The 20,444-nt window shown below is 36.4% G+C and overlaps 3 protein-coding genes across 6 annotated transcripts; 2 read left to right on the top strand and 1 right to left on the bottom strand.

Annotated features, from left to right (window-relative positions):
* Nucleotides 1–2,304: 2,304 nt before the first annotated feature.
* On the bottom strand, nucleotides 2,305–4,287 carry LOC147558631 (Mitochondrial glycoprotein family protein). Its single transcript, XM_086660373.1, has 3 exons — nucleotides 3,909–4,287; nucleotides 3,408–3,745; nucleotides 2,305–2,630 (listed from the first exon to the last, which is right to left on the bottom strand). The coding sequence occupies exons 1-3, from the start codon at nucleotides 4,074–4,076 to the stop codon at nucleotides 2,459–2,461; spliced, it is 678 nt and encodes a 225-aa protein (XP_086516499.1). The 5' UTR covers nucleotides 4,077–4,287; the 3' UTR covers nucleotides 2,305–2,458.
* Nucleotides 4,288–5,995: 1,708 nt separating this feature from the next.
* Nucleotides 5,996–9,114, top strand: LOC147558632 (ubiquitin carboxyl-terminal hydrolase). Of its 3 annotated transcripts, none has more exons than XM_086660374.1 (4): nucleotides 5,996–6,093; nucleotides 7,056–7,330; nucleotides 8,224–8,471; nucleotides 8,557–9,114. In XM_086660374.1, the coding sequence occupies exons 2-4, from the start codon at nucleotides 7,090–7,092 to the stop codon at nucleotides 8,893–8,895; spliced, it is 828 nt and encodes a 275-aa protein (XP_086516500.1). In that variant the 5' UTR covers nucleotides 5,996–6,093; nucleotides 7,056–7,089; the 3' UTR covers nucleotides 8,896–9,114. The 3 variants fall into 3 exon arrangements, with proteins under 3 accessions (XP_086516500.1, XP_086516502.1, XP_086516501.1); XM_086660376.1 differs by having other exon boundaries at nucleotides 5,996–6,040; XM_086660375.1 differs by having other exon boundaries at nucleotides 6,018–6,185.
* A 1,238-nt stretch (nucleotides 9,115–10,352) lies between these two features.
* On the top strand, nucleotides 10,353–19,803 carry UBP8 (ubiquitin-specific protease 8). Of its 2 annotated transcripts, none has more exons than XM_086660382.1 (13): nucleotides 10,353–10,843; nucleotides 11,142–11,390; nucleotides 12,771–12,912; nucleotides 13,338–13,397; nucleotides 13,505–13,594; nucleotides 14,666–15,007; nucleotides 15,184–15,324; nucleotides 15,435–15,602; nucleotides 16,326–16,583; nucleotides 16,708–16,856; nucleotides 17,410–17,934; nucleotides 18,330–18,603; nucleotides 19,270–19,803. In XM_086660382.1, the coding sequence occupies exons 1-13, from the start codon at nucleotides 10,755–10,757 to the stop codon at nucleotides 19,384–19,386; spliced, it is 2,604 nt and encodes an 867-aa protein (XP_086516508.1). In that variant the 5' UTR covers nucleotides 10,353–10,754; the 3' UTR covers nucleotides 19,387–19,803. The 2 variants fall into 2 exon arrangements, with proteins under 2 accessions (XP_086516508.1, XP_086516507.1); XM_086660381.1 differs by having other exon boundaries at nucleotides 10,560–10,843; nucleotides 15,106–15,324.
* The last annotated feature ends 641 nt before the right edge of the window (nucleotides 19,804–20,444 follow it).

A 20,444-nucleotide genomic window follows, 5' to 3' on the forward strand; every position in this document is an offset into this window, starting at 1 on the left:
GTTAAAGGTGACAGACCGGAATGTTTTATTCCGGTCGACGACCATTCGCCGGAGAAGAAAGGAGAGGTGGAGAGGAGGTGGTGTGATGGAGGAGAGATAAGGTGAAGTGGAGGAGAAGGAAAGAGGTGGTGTGGCTTTTATGCCTTTAACCTTTTTTTTCAGAAATTTGGAGTTGGCCCTTGAAGCCCAAATCGAATTGTCAGACACTTATATGGACAAAAACGGTGAGTTGGTCATAAATTTGGAGACTTTAAAACGAAATTAACCCAATCAGGTATTGTCATATTTAGTCACACTCCTAATTTGATACGAATATTTGGCATAATTCTCTAATCCAAAGCACGAACAAAATCATACTTTATTTTTTTTTTTTTTTTTGGAAGTCGACTACGATCTACGTATGTCGTTACATTTGGCATTGATACATCAAAGATGTGATACGCTCAATAACTGCCCACTCAAACTGAACACAAGAACCGGGCCTATAGCCCAACATGACAATGGCCTAAAGCCCAACTACATTATTTACACCCTAATAATCCCAAATCAAATAACCAAAGATTTCACCTTCTCTGGGATTCGAACCTGAGACCTCCAGGGATTTCTGGAGTTTATGTCAACACCTTGGAACCACTTGGGCTACCAACTGTTGACACTTTATTTATTTTTTGTTGAAAGGAACAAAATCATATTTGGGAGTCCATCAGAATTCTTGAATCCTTCTCCGAAGCATATTTAGGTGGTCATGAAGATTCTATTATTTGTATTTGACTAAAACTAAAAGAAAGAAGTACCCCAGAAAAGGGATTCAAATAACTAGCTAAACACCCTGGGATGAATTGTAATATTCAGGACCAGGTATTAAGTTCTTCACACATATCTCATCGAAAAAAAAATTCTTCACATACTAGAAAAGGAAAATATTATAAGCAGACATATGAAAGACTAATTAGACTAACAAAAAAAGATTTTAAAGAAAGAAAATTAGTGAGCGGTTAAACAAAAAATGTTCATAATACGTTATTTTTCAGTACGTCATTTTTTCCATGTACTTTGATAAAAGGCAGAAGAACAAAAATATTATTAAATATTAGTCGACAATGATAACCCGCCTATTTGTTGGCATGAAGTTGATTAATAGCCCAAGCCATGATAATTATTAAACGTGCCCCAGTCATTTTCAGTACTTAAGAATTATAGGATCCCTTTCGGTGCTTTTGTCGCATTAAAAAGTCAACCATTTTTTATATTTTTTTCTGAAAATTCAGTCATAGGACTTGTCTATATTAGTTCAAAGAGAAATGAGGTGATAGAAAAGTATAAATAATTTCAATAAGACCGTCCAAAATATTATAACACAAAGAAAAACATTGCACCATGTATTAGAGAAATAGAGGATGGGTTTAAACCATGATACAATTTTGAATTTTAATGAGCAATCTAATGCCTAATTCATTTATATCAGATAACGAGATCAATCGTCACTACCAAAACACCTCAATTTCAATGAATAATCGACAATATTCATTGTCGATTATTATAAGTAATATCTCTGTCATTATTTTAGAGGTTTTAGCTATTTCCTTTAATGGGTTGTAAAACATTTCGTAACTAACACCATTTCATCGCCTGCATAAACACACGTCATGCTTGACTCGTGGGAATGAATCGCAATTAACAAAGAGTCAGCATTCCAAAATGGTTATGGCATACAAGAATGCATTAGGAATCACTCCTGACGGAATAAGATTCCTCCTCCGAGAGAGAACCCCTAATTCAGAGTTTATGATTCCCTTTCTCTCGAGTATAAATCAAATAATCTTTGAACAATACTAATATCCATCAATCCTATTCTTGACCAAATCAAGCATCGGAGTAAAGGTATTGCAATCCCTATGAATCACATTTACCCTAGTAATAGCATATGTTTCGTGCACGTCTAACATATCTAAGAGATATCAAGAGATAAACAGAACCCATGTCAAGGAAACTATGGCAGCGAGAAATCTTATCTGCCTCAAAACCATGAATGATGCATAACACAAACACCAACATCAATGCAGATTACGAGTTATGTTTCAGAAATACCAAAGAACTGCAGCATATGATAAACCCAAGGGAGTTTTTTTAGTATTCCTAATAAGTGAGATAAGGCTAGCTAAATGCATTAATACATTTCTACCTCTGCCAACGAGAAAGAAGTGAAATGCAGAAGCATAGTTGATTTCCATCCTAAAAAGAGGTTGAAAACAAAGAAGAAAATAGGAATGTGAACCAGATAGATGGATCCTTTAGAGCATGATACCCGAAACTTCAATTCTATAATGTCAAAACTTAGATATTACACTATCTAGCAGGAGTACTGAAGAAATGTACTTTCTACATGAAAATATAAAACTTACTCATGGAGATAATTGAGAATTTCTATTGAGGAAGAAACTACAATCAACGGAACAACTTAAGTTGACTTCGGCCCAGTAATGAATGTTCCAACTGTTTTAAACCAGCGCATAAGATTCTTATGATCCTTTACGTAAAGCCACGCTTGAAGAAATGCAAAAAGACTCTCGTTAATACCTCGTTCTTCTATGTATCCATGTAGTGCATCCCTCATCCTATCATCGAGATCTCTGTAAAGAAAAATCATCCATAAAAGTCTAGTCACAATGCCGATAAGACATGGTAGTGCACTCAAGAATATCAAATCAAACATCACGAATAATCTCCTTGTTCTAGCAGGAATTATCAATGAGCTTCGGTTAACTCAATGATAGTGTGTTGTATAACGAAAATCCATAAACAGTCAATTGGCACAACAGGATCTAACTAAAAGAAGGAACTAAATCCCTGGCACCCCCATGAAAAGTTCAAAAAGGGGCCTAAAAATGCCTGAAAACAAGTTCGTTACAAAAGACGATTTACTCACCTTTTCGGAAAAAAAAAAAAATCTTCTAGAGTTCTTATGATATTTATTCAGAAAAATCTAACACTTCATAACCAAGGTAAGAGATTTCAAACATCTTCTTAAGTTACCTTATCTCAATTCAAATTAAAGTAAACAATTTGTACAAGTTATCACCTAATCCAAGTTACACTCTTGTCCAAATTCACTAGGGCTTGTAGAAAACACTCAATTTAAACCTTTCTCTTTGTGAAAAGATGGAGACAGGAAACAAGAGGAAACCTTTTCCCCTTCGACTCGTTATTTTTTCCATTTCCTATCGGCTATCGATAATATAACATATTCATATTGTCAACATTCATTCCTATTCAGGGTATTCATAAATGCATCACTGAAAAGGCTCATACTTCATTTTATTCTATCAAATAAAACATATTAATCATGGATATAATTTGAGAGAAAATGTAAGAATGACAATAAGATGAAGTGAGAGAAAGTTACATACTGAAAAGCAGGGCCACTGTATTTAGTAGGAACAGCAAAAGACTGAGAAATTTGAATCTTAGGTCTTAAAGAAACAGAATGAATTCCCAAAGCATCTGGATAAAGCCCACATAGAAAATGAACAGAATCTTCTCTTCCAGGTTTTGAAACATCAACATGAAGAAATAACTGATTAATACCATCTTCATCATCATCTCCACCACCACCACCAGGAATTATATTAGCCATTCTCATTACAGATATAGTAATCTCTTCATCCCCATGATTTTTTCTTAAAACAGGACCATTTGATTCAAGTGCACCTTTTATAATTGAAAATGAAGATGGGGGATTTACTTTCTGCAAAACATAAAAAAATAGATGATGTAATATAGTTTCAGTAAAACCCTAGAGAAACCCTAGAGAGAGAGAGAGAGAAAGTTGGGGTTTTTGAGTTTGTTTCATTGTTTGAAAGTTTGGGTTTTAGGGGGATTTTGGTGAGGGTTCCCTTTGAATTACGTACCGGTGGTGGAGCCATTTTAGAGACTTCGAGATAGTGTTCTTTGAGCGATCGGAGCAAGATAGAATCGACGGCGGAGGAGACACTGGTAGAATGACGTTTTGTTATCGTGCGCCAGTATGGGTGAAGTAAAGCACCACCTCCGGCGGCTGTAAATACCTTCTTCAACATCCTCTGTTTCTTTCTCTCTCTTCGACCGTGTTTTTCAGTTTCCCGTCGACACCAAATACGACTGAGTTTAGTTCGGCCACCCTTTCCGTTCCATTCCAATGTAAGTAGAGTGGGAATGGGCGGGTATGGCCACCCCACGTACCGGTCGTCGGGGTCGGACAAGCTTGGCTTTTGCCCATTAGGGCTACCGGGTTTATTGGGCAGGCTTTTCAAACTCTTTTTGCACCATTATCCGCCCAAGCCCACTTACTGACGGGTGTAATTCGGACTCGGGTGGATCGGACATTGGGCTCAATGAACTTTTGAACTTAGATGTAACTAGAAATTTGGCGCCCGCATAAACATAAATATTCACAACCCAAAAAGCGAGGCACAAACTTAACAATTTTAACATTCTCATGTTTATAAAACTTTAAAGCCCTTCCACATTTTACAATATACAATGTTAGACTATAATTTTTCACCCGTTTTACACAGGGCTGGGAGGTTTAGTCCCACACTCAAAAAATTAATTGTCACTATTTGTTTTTATCCATGATATTGTGTGTGGCAACAAATTGTGTTCACCTCATAAGTGATAATAATGAGTATATGTTAAGAAGAAGAAGCGTGGGTAAACCATGAGGTATCGTTTGAGATGCGAAAATGGGCGGTACCTTGGGTGGGCTCCTTTACCCATGCCTGACCCATTAAATCTATCAAGTCGAGTGAGTTCTACCAGTGCGGGGTAATGTCCGCCCATGGTCCCCTGTGGGCCTAGGTGCTCGCGGGCGAGTCTCGGGCCGCTGGTCTTTTCCCGCCCGTACGTCTAAGTAGGTGTAGGAAACAGATCAGACGGTTAGTCCACAGTCACTTGCTCTTCCGAGTCCGGACGAAACGGACAAATCAGGTGGGCACTTGACAAAGTTTGGTTGTTTGTTGCTCGTCTGAACCCGCCTAAATGGTGGGCAATCCGCGTACCGGACCAGTCGGACTCAGGCAGAATGTATTTTTTTGTTTTGAGTATCTATAAAAGATCTTCGTTAAGATTTCATCCAAGCAAAACCGTTAAATGTAGTCCGAACAAAGTTTTCTATCCTTTAACTCTTTTAGAAGAAACCCCAATCATTTTGTTCTTTATCATTAGTGACGTGGGAATGTAGAGACCAAAACTTATTTTGTAACGATAACATAGCCCCACATTGTAAACCCCGAGAGATGGAAGAGATACAAAACTTTATAAATAATAAACGTAATTTTTCTATGCACATAAGTTTAAGTGTGTCGTCTAAATGTTAACTATATTGATTGATTATACTATCTATATACGATAAAATGTGTATGTAAATCGAAAATATCAATTGGTCGGACTCGGACGGAAGATTGCTTAGAGTCTTTTGTCCGTGCCCGTCCAACTAAACTTGGCGGCCTGGACGAGTAGTGTCTGTGTCAGACGTCGAGCGTCCACGGTCACATCGGCCTCAGACGGTTTGTGGGTGAGTCCATGCTCGCGGGCCTTTTTCCCACCCTACATGTAAGTCCCAATAGACAGAGGTATAAGTGAGTGGCGTTTAGGGGCGCCCAGGGACCCGGTTCGAGACACCTGACCTGAGTGCGTGGTAGTTGTGGGCACCCGTCATCGGACCGGGCATCCAGGAGCCGGGCCAGACACTAGACAGTAACACGGGCAGGCTTCAAATTTTCAATTGCACCCATGCCCAAGATGTGAACTTCCAATTCTGCCCCAGAGTACAAAATTCCCTTGCACACAATTTGGCTATTTCGGTTTTTAGTCCCTCTTTTAATGAGTTATTAGAGTATACCCCTCGTCTTCATGAGGATTGATCTGTATGTAGTACTTTGTATTATGTTCCTATTGCCTTTGTGCATTTAATGAAGTATCTACTGTTCCAAAAAAAAAAAAAAAAAAAAAAAAGAAAGCAAATAGAATCCATTGTCAAAGCAAACACACAAAATTTGAAAGGGTAGAATTTAACTCTGTTCTTGATTCTTTCTTCTTCACCTTCTTACATTTTAAGTAAATTTTATTTTTCCTCTCTCTCTCTCATGGATGATTTGTGAAGTACTTAGGGTTTTTCTGCCGTAAAATCTGATACGACAAATCTTCAGGTTCTCTGAGAATACCACTTCTTTTATGACATAACTGTAATGAAATAGGTTTTCGACTACAGTGTTGATTTGAACATTGACAATGGAGAATTTAAGTTTTATCCATGCTCGATAAAATATATGTTAGTGTAGAGCAAGTTATGATTTTGGTTGTTTTTAGGGTTTTACTATGAACCGTTTGATTTCTTTTATATTAGCAGCTATAATCACATTTAGGGTTCTTATGAATTATGACAGAACTTCATTACAGAAAGAATATTGTTTAATTTGTTGTATTTGTGTTTGGTTTTTATTCGTTTTGGAATAGTTAACCAACTGAGGTTACTGCTATAATATTTGATTGATTAAGAGGTAGAATTTGAACAGCCTTATGAATTGAGCAAGAAAATGGGAAGATTTTATTGATAATTCTAATCTTGGGGTTTCTTGCATGCTAAATACTTTCTACTTTTAAGCTTCAAAGAAGTCTTACCATTCTACGGAAATTTCTCTTCCCGTAAAGATAGATCTCTTACTCACTCCATATGTAACGAACACTTGTACGAGTATCAATATCCAACCATGTCAACTTTGTCTAGTTACGGCTACTGGAAGAGGTCAGCCGGGAATACGATTTTACATATATATATATATATATATAAGTCTTTGTGGATTCTGGTAGAGTGGTAGATGTTAGATCCGTCAGTTTGGCATTCGATTTTTTGGTACCAAACATTGTTAAATTGTACAGGAAATGATGAAATATATTAGCTAGATCTGATATGAGTGTTGAATAATGTTAAAGAGCTCTCTCCCTTTCTTCATTTTCCCTTTCGGTATTATGAAAAAATAGTATTATGTCATTCATCTTTGCTGTTTTTGTGTTTTTAGGTCAACTGATATTTATCTTGGTGAAGTGGGAAATATGAGAAGACCAGGACAATTTACTGATGCTGGTAACAATACGTATTTTTCTTCTCAGATGCAGCATATGTCTGCTCAGAGAATGCAACATGGCTCTGGAACAAACCTTGTTCCTGGAAGAGCAGATGCTTTGCCGGGTGAGAAAGAGCATCCATATAGCTCATCAGAAGCAGAAACACAATGGCAGTGGGATAGAGATGGATCGAAAGGATCAAATCCAATGCCATCTCACATTTTTGAAGGCAAGTAATGTTATTAATCTCTTTTGAGAACTTCTTCCTTACTTTTTCCGGGTATTCTGTAATTCTAGTATTACATGGCAACAATAGAGAAACTGTTAAGTTGGTTTCCCCGTACGAACTCTTACAAGCTATCATGTGCATCTGATTTATCCGTTTCGTCAAACCATATTACATTCTCCTTCACACCAAAGCTACGAAAACTATTGGGTTGGGCACTTGGCCTCAGTGTTTTAGACAAGTTTGTTTTCATTTTAGATCATAAGAAGTTCCTAACTCAGTGTACTTTAATCATAAGGCAATATATAAGATAGAGCGTGCTTCTGGTAAAACAAACCTGAAGACTGTACCCTAAATGAAGTTGTGCTTGCGGACAATAAATGGCACAAATTGAGCTCAAGATGGGCCTAAGTAAACCTTCCAGTCTTTTAATCACCTCGTGGCCGCACGTGTTAACTTGATTGGCCCCAAAGTGACCCAAATTCTTATTGGCATCATGAGCAAAATAGATTATCATCGCTGGTGGATATCATCACGAGTGTTCTTAAGAATTTGATTTTTCTTTTTAAAACCCATCAGTGCTCGAATTAGTTTTTTTCTTATCCCATCACTACTATTATTCTCTTATTGTGTGAATATATATATATGTAGGCATATTGAAGCACCAGGACGGATGGTTCACTAAAAGGAAATCTTAAGTGTCTTGCTGTCATATTTGTTTACTATTCAATTACTCTGTTTAGTGTTCTATTGGTGTCATCATAGTTCCGCCATAGTTTTTCCAGTTTAGAGAAGATAGTGACATCTATATCTTTTCAATTTCAGTTTATTTCTTAATGATCTGAAATTGTAGTAATCTTAAAACTAAGACGTTATGACTTATGGTTGTGATGTAGGTCAAAGGACTGATGCATCTAGATCTTTTTATCAGAGTCGAAGGTTGGATTCCAAAATAGTTTCAGAGAAACAAAGCAACAATGACCAGAGAGGCCAATCCCATGAACAAGATATGGAAATCGGGTACGAAGAAAATCCTTTCCCGCAGTCATTCGAAGGTCTGGAGAAGAAATTCCACGATGATATCATGAAATTAGCCAAGGAACTAGATGAAGCAGAAGATGCTGAAAATGCTAGACACAGGGAGGTAAGTTTATCACAAAGAGTTATCTACTTCTATATTGACATTTGAGCTAACAGTCTAATGTGGTTTATGATGCTTATTATTTCAGAAACTAGGTGACATCAATGCAAAATATCAGGAGAAACTAACAGCTTTTCGAGCCAAACATGCTAGTCGTAGAGCTGAATTCCTTCACCGAGAATCACAGCAACGACGAAGTCTTTATCAACAAGCTGGAATGAGCCATTACCCGAATGCCACAGGACAAAACAACCCTCAAGGCTATGGTGTGCCGGCAGCTGCAGCAGCAGAAATGGCAAGTAATCAATTTGACTCGTATAGAGAGAGAAGTCAGTATCAAGATGAAGCAAGAAATCATGGTTTTGAAACAACAAGGGGTCCTTATCAAGGTGGCCGGGGTTATGACAGCAATGCCCGTCGTTATTAGAGAGATATAGATTTGTTTAAAACTGAAAACCAACTGATCAATTTGTAGGTTCTTGAAGTTTCTAATACCACTTGTATGAAATATATACGGTACTTCTTTGTCGAATTTTTAGAGGGAAGTGTCTTTTTTACGCTGTGCCAAGATCGATTAACCCTAGTTTACTGAACTTTTGAACATTTTCTTTTCAACGTTATCGAAGGGTTTGATGTGGAAAAGAAAGTGGAGTAGTTCGAAAATAAAAAGAAATGTGATAAAAATGTTGCTTAAGTGGAAAACTTAAAACTCAATTTGGAAATATAAGGTATTATAGGATTCAGTTTTCCCTTATTGGAACAGATACTTTATGTCAACAAAGATGCCAACTAAAATTAGTGCACTTTCAATTTCTGCCAGCAAAGATGGGAACCAAAATTAAGACATATTTTTCAAAAACACTCCAATTTAGGGCATGAATGTGGAAGATCTTAAAAGTAAAAATTTGATCAAGCAATTGGGGTTCTTTTTTTTTTGTTGAACTAAGCAATTGGCATTCAATTAGGCAATTGCTTTACACCCACCACTAAATATTAGGGATTTTCTCTTCTCCTTTTTCACCCACATTTAAGTTACCACCCTCTCCTTTATAGGGATTGAGATTTTTCTATTCGGATCATTCTGCCACCCAAACATGTTAAAGTAATAAAAATTTTGTGTGGCATGGATTTTATTATATCCCAAAGATTTTATGTTCTAACATTTGTCTTTAAACATGTAGTCCGAATTTTGTTTTTTTTTTGGATAAGCACATAAGTATATGCTGAGTATCAATTCAATTGCTTTTTTACTTATTGATTAGTTTTTTTTTACTTATTGACTAAGATATGATATCCGTTAAGTCGTAAGGCTTTAAATGATGGTACACAGAGTCGTGGAACCGATTGATTTTAGTACAATTTGTATTTGGTTAACTATTTAGTCATTCGAACTCTCTTTATAATCTACAACAAGAAATTAAAATGATTTAAATAATTATACATCTGGTTGAAAATTATTTTTGTACCCATTTATGACTAAATCTAACAACTTATGTTCATTTACATATCCACGACGAATAAAACCATTCCAAGAATTCTATTACTCTTCCTTTTTTGTCGCAAATTCTATTACTCTTCCTAACTAGCTAGATATAACATTCACTATTACCAAGTATATTTAATAGTATGTTCATCAAAAAAAAAAAGTATATTTAATAGTAAATGTTGTTCTTAGGAACTTTTACATCTAAAATGTTGGTCTGAAATAAGACATATTGTCATATTGGGTCATCCCCTTGGGTCCAGACATAGGGCCCAATGGGGCCAAGCACAAATATTGATGAGACTATAGACCGTTGATCATTTCCAACTAAGAAATCATGACCCTTGATTTTCCGACCAACAAGTTTACGTTAAAAACAAGGTAAGAAGCAGAGTTTAGACATGCAATAGCAGAACTGAAGTAACCTGATCCAAACGAGTTTCAGATTCAACTAAATATTATTCTTATACAAATAAATTTTACAACCGTTAGATTAAAATATCATCGAGATGACTTAATTTTAACGGTGGATGATGATGAGTTAGAATTTTACTTTTATAGTGAGGAGTATAATAGTATATTTACCTCTATAGTGAGTTTTTGTTTCACTCCCAATCTATTTTGTTGTCCGTACATTTATTTCCTCTCTTATAATTTCCCTCCTTGATTTCATTTTCTCACTAAAATCTCTCTTCCTCTGCGAATCCGCCATTTTCTCTCTCTCTACTTTCTCCGTCCGTCAAATTTTCTCTCACTACTTTCTCTGCATTTTGATCTCGTTGAAGAACTTCAAATTCTTTCTAATGGATGGTTTGCCCTCAGAAGACTTTGCTGATGGTGTCTCTGTCACTCCCGTTGCCGGAGAAGAGAGGGTTTACGTTGTTCCATTGAAGTAACTATTTTCTCTCTCTATATATCTTATCTATTCTTCTTTTTACTGTCTTGATTATATCTTAATTTTGGATTCTGATTGATTTGGTTATTAGATCCTCATTTGGTTTATTATTAGTATAGATTGAGCTTGAAATGTTGAAATTAGAGAATGTTTTTGAATTGTTGTGAGTTAATTAGGGTTTTGGAGCATATTTTTTAGTTTACATTGGTTGCATGTGAAGATTAAAGTTATGAATTTGATGAAAAAAATGATTTTTTTTTTAAATTCTACGGTTGTTTGATAAAATGGATTTCAGGTGGTGGAAGGAAGCTCAGGAATCTTCTTCATTTGAAAATGCGGGTGAAAGCAAAGGGATCTTGTATACAGCATCTTCTACTTCAGGTTATGGTCCAATGAAGATCATCAACAATATTTTCAATTCGGATCTTGCTTTTAACCTAAGGAGAGAGGAGCCATCTATGCAAAATGGGCATACTGAAGAGGGTATTTCAGGCCGTGACTATGCGTTAGTTCCTGGGGAATTGTGGTTGAAGGCTCTCAAATGGTGAGATAATTTAACTACATGAATGATTTTCTTTGTATATGACTTCCTTGTTTTGAATCTTGCTTGTTCTATTTTTCCTATTAGAGCTGATGTAGAGTGATTGCCTCTATCTGATTGTTGAAATCAAAACTATGTGTTTTCCTACATTTGATGGACCAATAATTTCACTCATTTGCTACTTTGTCCCTTACGAAAGTATAGACTGCAACCGTTAATTTTCGTTAATTGATCAAGGTTGTCGTTACATTAGGGCACCATCTCATTTGTGCCTAATTATGGGGGCAGAGACTTGTATAAGGCATGCACGTGCTGAGTGCTCGTGTTTTTTTCGCTTAAAGTGGTGTTAGATAGAAGACACGTTTCGTTATTTGAGAAGAGACCATAAAGAAATTAAACCATATTTGGTTTGCTTTATGCTGAAAATACACAAAGGCTACTTGAGAAATGGCATGCAAACATTCAGCATTCTAGGTAAAAAAAGATTCTTTGTATAAGATATATATACATATATTATTATCGTGAAAAAGATATTGATCTTTTGTTAATCGTGTTCTGTTAAGGAGTCGGAGAGTTCATCTGCCCCCTTCAATAACGACAGTGAAAGTACTATATACGTGGCACAAAAGCCAGAACCACTCCAAAGGGAATGCCTCTTCACTATAAAAGGTGGTAGCCAAGACTACATAGATGTTGCATATATAATCAGCTCTGAGCCCAAGAACCATATAAATGAAATTTCTTTCTTGTCGGGAATTAAAACATAAAGGTATTGGTGATTTCCCCACTCCAAGCCAATTCAGTGGAGTGGCTTCTTCCTGGCGAACCCTAGCATTTATATATTTAGACGATAAATACCGATTTCGGTAAAAATATTCTGTTAATACTAGATGTTTCTATAAATTTCTGAAAATGAGGGTTAAATAGTACAAAACCACATTGGTATAGTTTCGTGTTATAAATATAGTCACACGTCACATCCACTGGAAATAGACTCGTGCGAAGCTCTGTGGTATAAGTCCAACTGACAAACTGGTTAAGATGAACTGCATAGGCATATGTAGCTTGTTCAATATCCATGCGGCAATTTTGTACTAAACAGCGTGCTTTTGTTGTTGCAGTATGCTCTAATAATACTACACCCTTTGTCTGTTCTCTCTCAGTCGTTTTAGCATCCTGTTTTTATTAACAATCTAAGAAATGCTATGTCCATATAATCCTAAAGAAAATATGGTAGATATTTGAGCTGCATTATATAATAATGTGAAAGTTACTTCGCTCATTAAAGGATATCTCAATTCCTACCGTGTTCGTTTTCATTTGGGTTCAGTACTGAGATGTTTTGGAAGTTTATATATTATTATTATTATTCCTATTGTGTAGGCACAGTGACAGTCATTTGGCCGCAAAGAATGCAGGGAGCTTTTCAGTTTCAGAAGATGATATGTCAGATGTTTATCCTTTACAACTAAGGGTCTCGGTCTTGCGGGAAACAAACTCGTTGTCAGTAAAAATAAGCAAGAGGGTAAGGCCTTGTAATGGAGTTTATGTTATATATTTATATTATGCATGTATTACTGTGTTAGTATGAGATTCATTAACACTGCCAGAGAACATCATACTCTGTGTTATAGATTTTTCTGCTGAGATACTTCAACACTTGATGGTGTTTTTAGACACTTGGGTAGGCATGTTTTACTGATGAACTGGTAACCACTAATACCTTTTTGAGAAAACTGATTAAAGTATAATATTTCATTCAAGAATTGGATAGTTTTTTGCTTGTTTGAAGCATATGTATCCTTGTTATATTGATACTTTGTCTACTACTGACTTACTGAGTATTTGATTGGGAAACCTTGCTTTTAGCTTCCATTCTCCTACGGTTTGTAATGTCTCATGCTTTCAGAGAACCATATTCCCTTGTACTTACCATAAAGTTGTTTTCAGGATAATGCAGTTGAACTTTACAGAAGAGCTTGCAAGATTTTTAATGTTGAGTATGAGCTGGTAAGACCCTTGATTTTTGGCTTATGCTTGTTCTCCCCCTTTTTTTTTTGCTTAACAATGAATTAAGATCTTGACATTGGGATGGTTTTCTGGCCTCCACTGTACAGTTTCACATGTGGGACTTTTCTGGGCAGACAGCCCTATTTTTTATGAGGGACGGAAACAAGTTCTCCAATCAGCGGCAGTCAGATATGGAGGTAACTTATTGATGATTTTTTTGTAAGTTACCATTTATATGTGAAAATCTAGAATAAGAAAACCATCTAATGCTTACCAAACAGAAAATGAAAGCAATTTAATGTTCTAAGTCTCCTTTCGCCACTGATATCGGATATAATTAGTGTTATAACGTGTATGCTAATCTTAAATGCTGGTCGTTCTCATTTAATGGTAGAATCTGTGATGATAAGAATAACTAAGGTGTAATTATTCATATTTTATTTTTCTATTGCATAAAGTACGATTAGTATCTATCTTTTATAAGTAATGCACAATTGACATCTAGTTCTTCTAATATAAATAGTTAGAATGGAAACAAGTGTTCTTTGCTTCAAGCATTTGAACTTCCAGCTTTGGTGTATCAAACATATAATACTTGAGCAGAAATATGTTATGTTAATACACTTATGCTTTGACTTGGTAAGAACAGGCAAAGTTTATGAAATTTTTTATGTTTCTATAAAAATTTTTTAGTGCTCTTCAAGGGCATTTTATGATGTAGAGGCCTTGGCTGATAAATATATGGAAGAAATTTATGCAGCCAAAGCCTCTACATCATTTTGAAACTTGGAATAGTGAGTCCTAAGTACTCACCTTAATACCATCCAATCATGACTACCTCCATTTCAACCCCAATCTCGGGGTCCACATTGTTAGACTCTCATCGAGTCATGACTTCAACTATCACCGAGCACCACCACCACAATTAGCACCATTGCCACCACAATCACCGACACTGCTCCACCACCACCTTGAAACAGTCACAGCCACCGCAATTGTTGCCACAAACAAAACTATCACTATTTTAGTTCATTATCAGATCTATCACCACTGTCATCACTGCCACCATTATTAAAGTCTGAATTAACTTTTAATGAACGTTCTCCCCTATGGTTTACTTCCTATGTCAAGGTTTCGATCAGTTTGATTTCCACTCTTGCACATTGACTACATTTCTTTATGTCTAGCTAACTGCATGACTATGTCTATTGGTTATTGTTTCTCGTGGATTTGATTCCTGTATCACTTTTAATTGTATATCTGCTCAGATTCTCCTGGAGTTGCAAGTGTATGGATTGTCAGATTCCATTAAGGCCAGAGAAGGAAAGAAAGATGAACAGTCTAAGACGTCATTTTCTTCTTTTCGTGGTTCAGTTATGAGCAATGGCAGCACTGGAAACATGGATCCGGCCTTTCCTCTCACAAATTCTTCATTGAGTGGGACTCGTGGAGTAGCTGGTTCTTTGGGCTTGACAGGCTTACAAAATCTTGGGAATACATGCTTTATGAACAGTGCTATTCAGTGCCTGGCACATACACCAAAGCTTGTTGACTATTTTCTTGATGACTATAGTCACGAAATCAACCCAGACAACCCTTTGGGCATGGATGTATGTTATTATGTCATTTTGATTTCCCCCCTTATCCCTGTGCTTGAAGGGGCTTATAGTTTAACGATGATAGTAGCTTGCCTTCTTTAATTAGGTAGTTGCTCATCATCGTCGGAGAAGTATATTGTTGGTTGGATCACTTTTTCAGTCTCTTAAGTCTCCCACTTCTTGGTCAGGGTGAAGTTGCTTTAGCATTTGGGGACTTGTTAAGGAAATTATGGGCTCCTGGTGCAAGCCCGGTGGCACCGCGGATTTTCAAATCAAAACTCGCTCATTTCGCTCCTCAGTTCAGTGGCTTTAACCAGCATGACTCCCAGGTCAAAGACGTTATCTCACTTCTTTAGACACTGTTGGTCACATATTTTCCTAATTTTGTGGAACCTGGAGGACATTATTTGCTAAACTTTTGTCAGTGATTGTCCGACAGGAGCTTCTTGCTTTTTTGTTGGACGGTCTCCACGAAGATCTCAATCGTGTGAAGTGCAAACCGTATGTAGAAGTGAAGGACTCAGACCGTAAGGATGAAGAAGTTGCTGATGAATACTGGCAGAATCATTTGGCACGCAATGACTCTATCATAGTTGATATATGCCAAGTGAGTACAACTTCCAATTTCCTTTGGCCCTGGAAGTAAATTGTTAGCTTTCAAAATTACTATCGTAAATTGCACAGAAGCTGTTTCCTTTTGATAAAAGCATTTGCAAAAATTTTTGTCTGTTTTTCATTTTTTAAGTTTGTGGTCCCAATTCTGTAAAGAATGTCCACCCTCATGTAGCATATGACCTATTATTGCCTTTGCTTATTTAGGTACTGGGAACCTCACTGATATGAAGCCCCTCATGTGGCCTCCCATCCGAAGAAGTACCTTTTTAGATACCTTACCTATCCACAGTCCTAAAAAAATTTCACTTCTGAATTCGGATCCTTCTAAACCTTGAAAGTATGATTTGACCGAGAATAGTTTACCTTTTCATGTCAAGATTCTCTTGTCTTTGTCGGGTTGAGTTTTCTGGCGCATCTGCCATGTTCTTCTAATTTTACTTGGGTTTTCAATACGACTAACCTATTTCAGTATATCGTCTCCAACAAATACATTAGTTTAGTAAAAATAGCTTCTGTCAAATCGAGTTTGCAAGATGCCTTATCTAACTCTAGTGCTATTCCTTAAGAATGTTAAAAGCTTGATATTTTGACTAAATTACTGATATATAGTTTATCAGTTAATGTGCCAAGTCGTACTTTTCAGTCATTAGCTACGCGCTGCAATTTGTAATTCTTGTCACTCTCAGCTAAAGTTTATTTGTTCTTTTAATTGCAGGGCCAGTATAAATCAACACTAGTTTGCCCTGTTTGCAGTAAGGTCTCTATTACATTCGATCCGTTCATGTATCTTTCGCTTCCGCTACCTTCAACAATGATGAGGACAATGACTGTGACAATATTGAGCACTAACGGCGGTAGTGAACCATCTCCTTTTACCATAAATGTTCCCAAAAACGGGAGATGCAAGGATCTCACACAGGCATTGAGTATTTCATGTTCTTTAAGGCCCGATGAGACATTATTGGTTGCGGAGGTAAGGCATATGTCATATTTTCGTCTATGTAATGTCTACGCTTGTGTCTGCAAGTAGTGACTGTATTTTATTTTGTCATGTGGTTCATTTCATTTTGAGTGGTTTACCTGGAAAATTTGTGCAGATATACAACAATCGTATTATTCGTTTCCTAGAGGATCCATTTGATTCCTTACCCTTAATTAGAGATGAGGACAGGCTTGCTGCTTACCGATTACAGAAAGACCAGGAGGAGCTCCCTATGGTGGTGTTCACACAAGAACGAATGGAAGAGTAAGAATATTTTTATTGTTTAATCTCTACCAAGTACCAAGTAAATTATATTTCCCTCAAGTGAAGAGAATCGTTGTTTCAAAGGGATTATTTCATCTTATAATCAGCTTGAAGGTAACACATAAGTTGGACAGGTGTTTAGGTAATTAGGTTGCACATTCTTATGTTTGGGTGATATTACACATTTACACTTGGAAATTTATCCACATTGCTGTTCCAAAAGATAACAGAGGATCCAAACTTTCAAAGAGTCTACATTCCATATAGACTATTTCTTTGTTTAAAAAGGATAAATGCTAATGAAAGAGGTTTTCTTTTACTTTGTTGACATTACATTCGAATCTCAAGGCATTGACTGTCCGTGTTTTATATGATTATCGACATGACTGAGTCATTTATAAGTTTTTGTTCTTCTCTGCCAACCTATCCAGGATCAGTTTAGGGATTTAATTCACTTGTTTTAGTCTCATATCTACAACATAATTTGTAATTGTTTTTATCATATTTCTTTACTTCAGTTGAAAGGTCTGATTAAACAGATATTTGTTTTCAGGCAATACATCTTTGGGAAGGTGACATCATCTTGGAAAACATTTGGAGTACCTCTTGTAGCAAAGTTGCATAATATTACTAATGGATTAGAGTTGAGTGAGCTGTATTTAAAATTTATTAGACCTGCCTATAGTGGCACAAGCAATGCCAATGATGAGGTTTCCGAGATGGAGGAAGCCATTAGCCCTCCGGCTCTTGATGGTGAGGTATTGAGTGATAACCAACAAAACGATTCTGGATTAGAATTTTTTCTGACAGACGAGAAGGGGACAAAGATCAAGGATTCTAAGATGGAAATGAATGAACCAATTTTAGTAACTGGGTCGACAAGGAGGATTTATGTGCTTGTTTGTTGGGGAGATAAAATGGTCGAACGTTATGATACTCGCCTTCTTTGTTCATTACCGGAGATTCCCAAATCTGGCTTTCTCGCAAAGAGACCTCAAGACGCTGATGAATCTGTTTCTCTTTATTCATGTCTCGAAGCCTTCCTAAGAGATGAGCCTCTAGGGCCAGAAGACATGTGGTCAGTAACCAAATCTTTCTTTTATCATTTTCTCGTGCTACTATGCAGTTAAGGAAACATAAAATTTGGGCTCAAGAAAAATTTGCAGTTACTAACCCTATAGTCATACTGGTCCTTAGTACAATTAGGGCACCCAACTCCAAGTTTTTCCTGATATTTCTAGGTTACTATGAAACTATGATCCACTGAAGTCACATGATGAATTATTCTTAAGCCCAAATTCTAACCCTATAGTCGTATTGGTCCTTAGTACAATTAGTACAATTTGCAGTTACTAACCCTATAGTCGTACTGGTCCTATTTCTATTGACAGATTTTCTTTTACTTCCAGTTCTAGGAAAGCCTCAGAATTTCACTCCTTTTAACCTCAGACACTGATGTCTTTGGAATGTTAGGTACTGTCCTGGCTGTTTGAAACATCGTCAAGCAAGCAAGAAATTAGATCTTTGGAGACTGCCGGAGATTCTCATTATTCACTTAAAGAGATTTTCATACAGCAGATACGTCAAGAACAAGCTGGAGACATTTGTGAACTTCCCCATTCATGATCTTGACTTGTCGACTTACATTGCCTACAATAGTGATCAGTCCTCGTACAGATATGTACTGTATGCTGTAAGCAATCACTATGGAAGCATGGGAGGCGGTCATTATACAGCATTTGTCTATGTGAGTGATTATATATATTTTCTTTTCTTGTTTGTTACTTTCTCTTTTTATGCAATTAAACTAGCTAATTTCTTATCTTCTGCCATTGTTTATAACCTTATATTATCACAATGTTCACTATGTTTATTTTCCTATCTAGTGTGAAGTGTAATAGGATCATACTAGTGCTTCTTTCCCATGCCACCATCATTCTCTTATTTATAGAGCTCTGAATTCTGGGGAGGTTACAGCTTACAACAATCTCCTTTTTCACATAAGTAGTAACAAAACATTTTAGCTTGTTAGTGACTTAGTAGGACGTGATTCTCTAGCTTCCTATAGGTTAAACTTGTCTTGAGGTTGTGCAAAATTTGCAGAGTCACCATCCAGTTTAGGATTTTGACAAGACTAGATTTTTCTAAGGTTCATATAAGGCTATAAGATTAGACAACTACTAATCTTATATTGGTAGCAACAAGATATCCTGCTCTATTATATTGGTGTAGTGGAACAAAACATTTAGTTGTAGCAGGTGCTTCGATTATGTTTAATTCTATTAGACAACTACTAAACCTTTACTTTCACGCAGAATTGAATTGCTTCAATGTGTGAATGCTCATTTGAAATTTCTAATTTTATTTATTGGAAAACAACAAACTAAGATCCTTATCTTTTTATCCTTTGCAGCATGGCGGCAACCAATGGTTTGACTTTGATGACAGTCGTGTATCTCCGATTAACGAGGACAAAATAAAGACATCAGCAGCTTATGTCTTATTCTACCGAAGAGTCCTTGATGAATAATCCCATAGAAGTAGATCTCCTCCTTTTTCATCAAAAAACAACAACATAAGATTAGATTAATTTTACAATTAAAAACAAAGATAAAGTTAAATTGTGGGTGATTCCCCTTTTCTTAATTTTTAGACATGGTACTTGAAAACAACATCTTGAGCTCCAAAATTAGCATTCTTTTGTCATCTACATTATCTGGTTTGAGTTCAAGAAGAAAGAAACAGAGGGTTGAGAACCATGAAAGAAGGATTCAAGGTCTATGATAGTGGTGAGGATGACTTTGACAACATAGTCATAATTATAGAGGCAGGTTCTTTACTTGTAAAGTGTGTTAGTTTTGGCTTTACCAAATTTCCTTTACATGTAATACCTATAAAATTGGGTACTGATTATTCTTAATTTAGGTTTCAGACGTTTAGTTCTCCATATCTTTCAGGGTTTTTCTTGCCGATCTACCGATGCTAATTTTTTCGAGTCTAGTTGGGCATAGAAAGGTAATGAATATTGGAATATGTTTTAAGAGCTGTGCACACATGAAGGCTCAAAACCTCAAACATTCTGTAAGCAATGCAAATGTTAGGCACATCAGAACGCCTGAAGGGTAAGAATTATATGTTCAGCTAACAATCTGAATTTGAAACACTTTTAAGAGCTTGTTGGATTTTTGCACTTCTCAAGTGATAAAAAAGACCTAATAGTCATTTCTAATTTAATAATGACCAATATAAGCTTGAATTAAAATTAAAACTTTAGTAAAATCAAGGATTATTACATTACTCCACTCTAGGCACCCCAAGCCATAGCAATCATCCATATTGTCCGACCCATACCCAATCCCATAGGGACGGGATTTTGTTCGCGGTGAAGATTCCACGACCCACTCAAAAGGCCTTCGTATTTGTTAGGTGTGCATACACTTATAGCTCAGACTCCGGATACTTTCTTGAGCGTAGCTCAGACTCCGGATACTTTCTTGAGCGACGTGGGACTATCACTACTCCATGATGGCACTTTTTTTTTTGTTGAAATTACTCCATGATGCCACTTGACCCATAGAATCCGAATTT

Source organism: Eschscholzia californica, unplaced genomic scaffold (assembly GCF_041429995.1).
Source record: "Eschscholzia californica isolate CP2 unplaced genomic scaffold, dmEscCali1.0.p SCAF_2, whole genome shotgun sequence".
In the NCBI taxonomy this organism is placed as follows: Eukaryota; Viridiplantae; Streptophyta; class Magnoliopsida; order Ranunculales; family Papaveraceae; genus Eschscholzia; species Eschscholzia californica.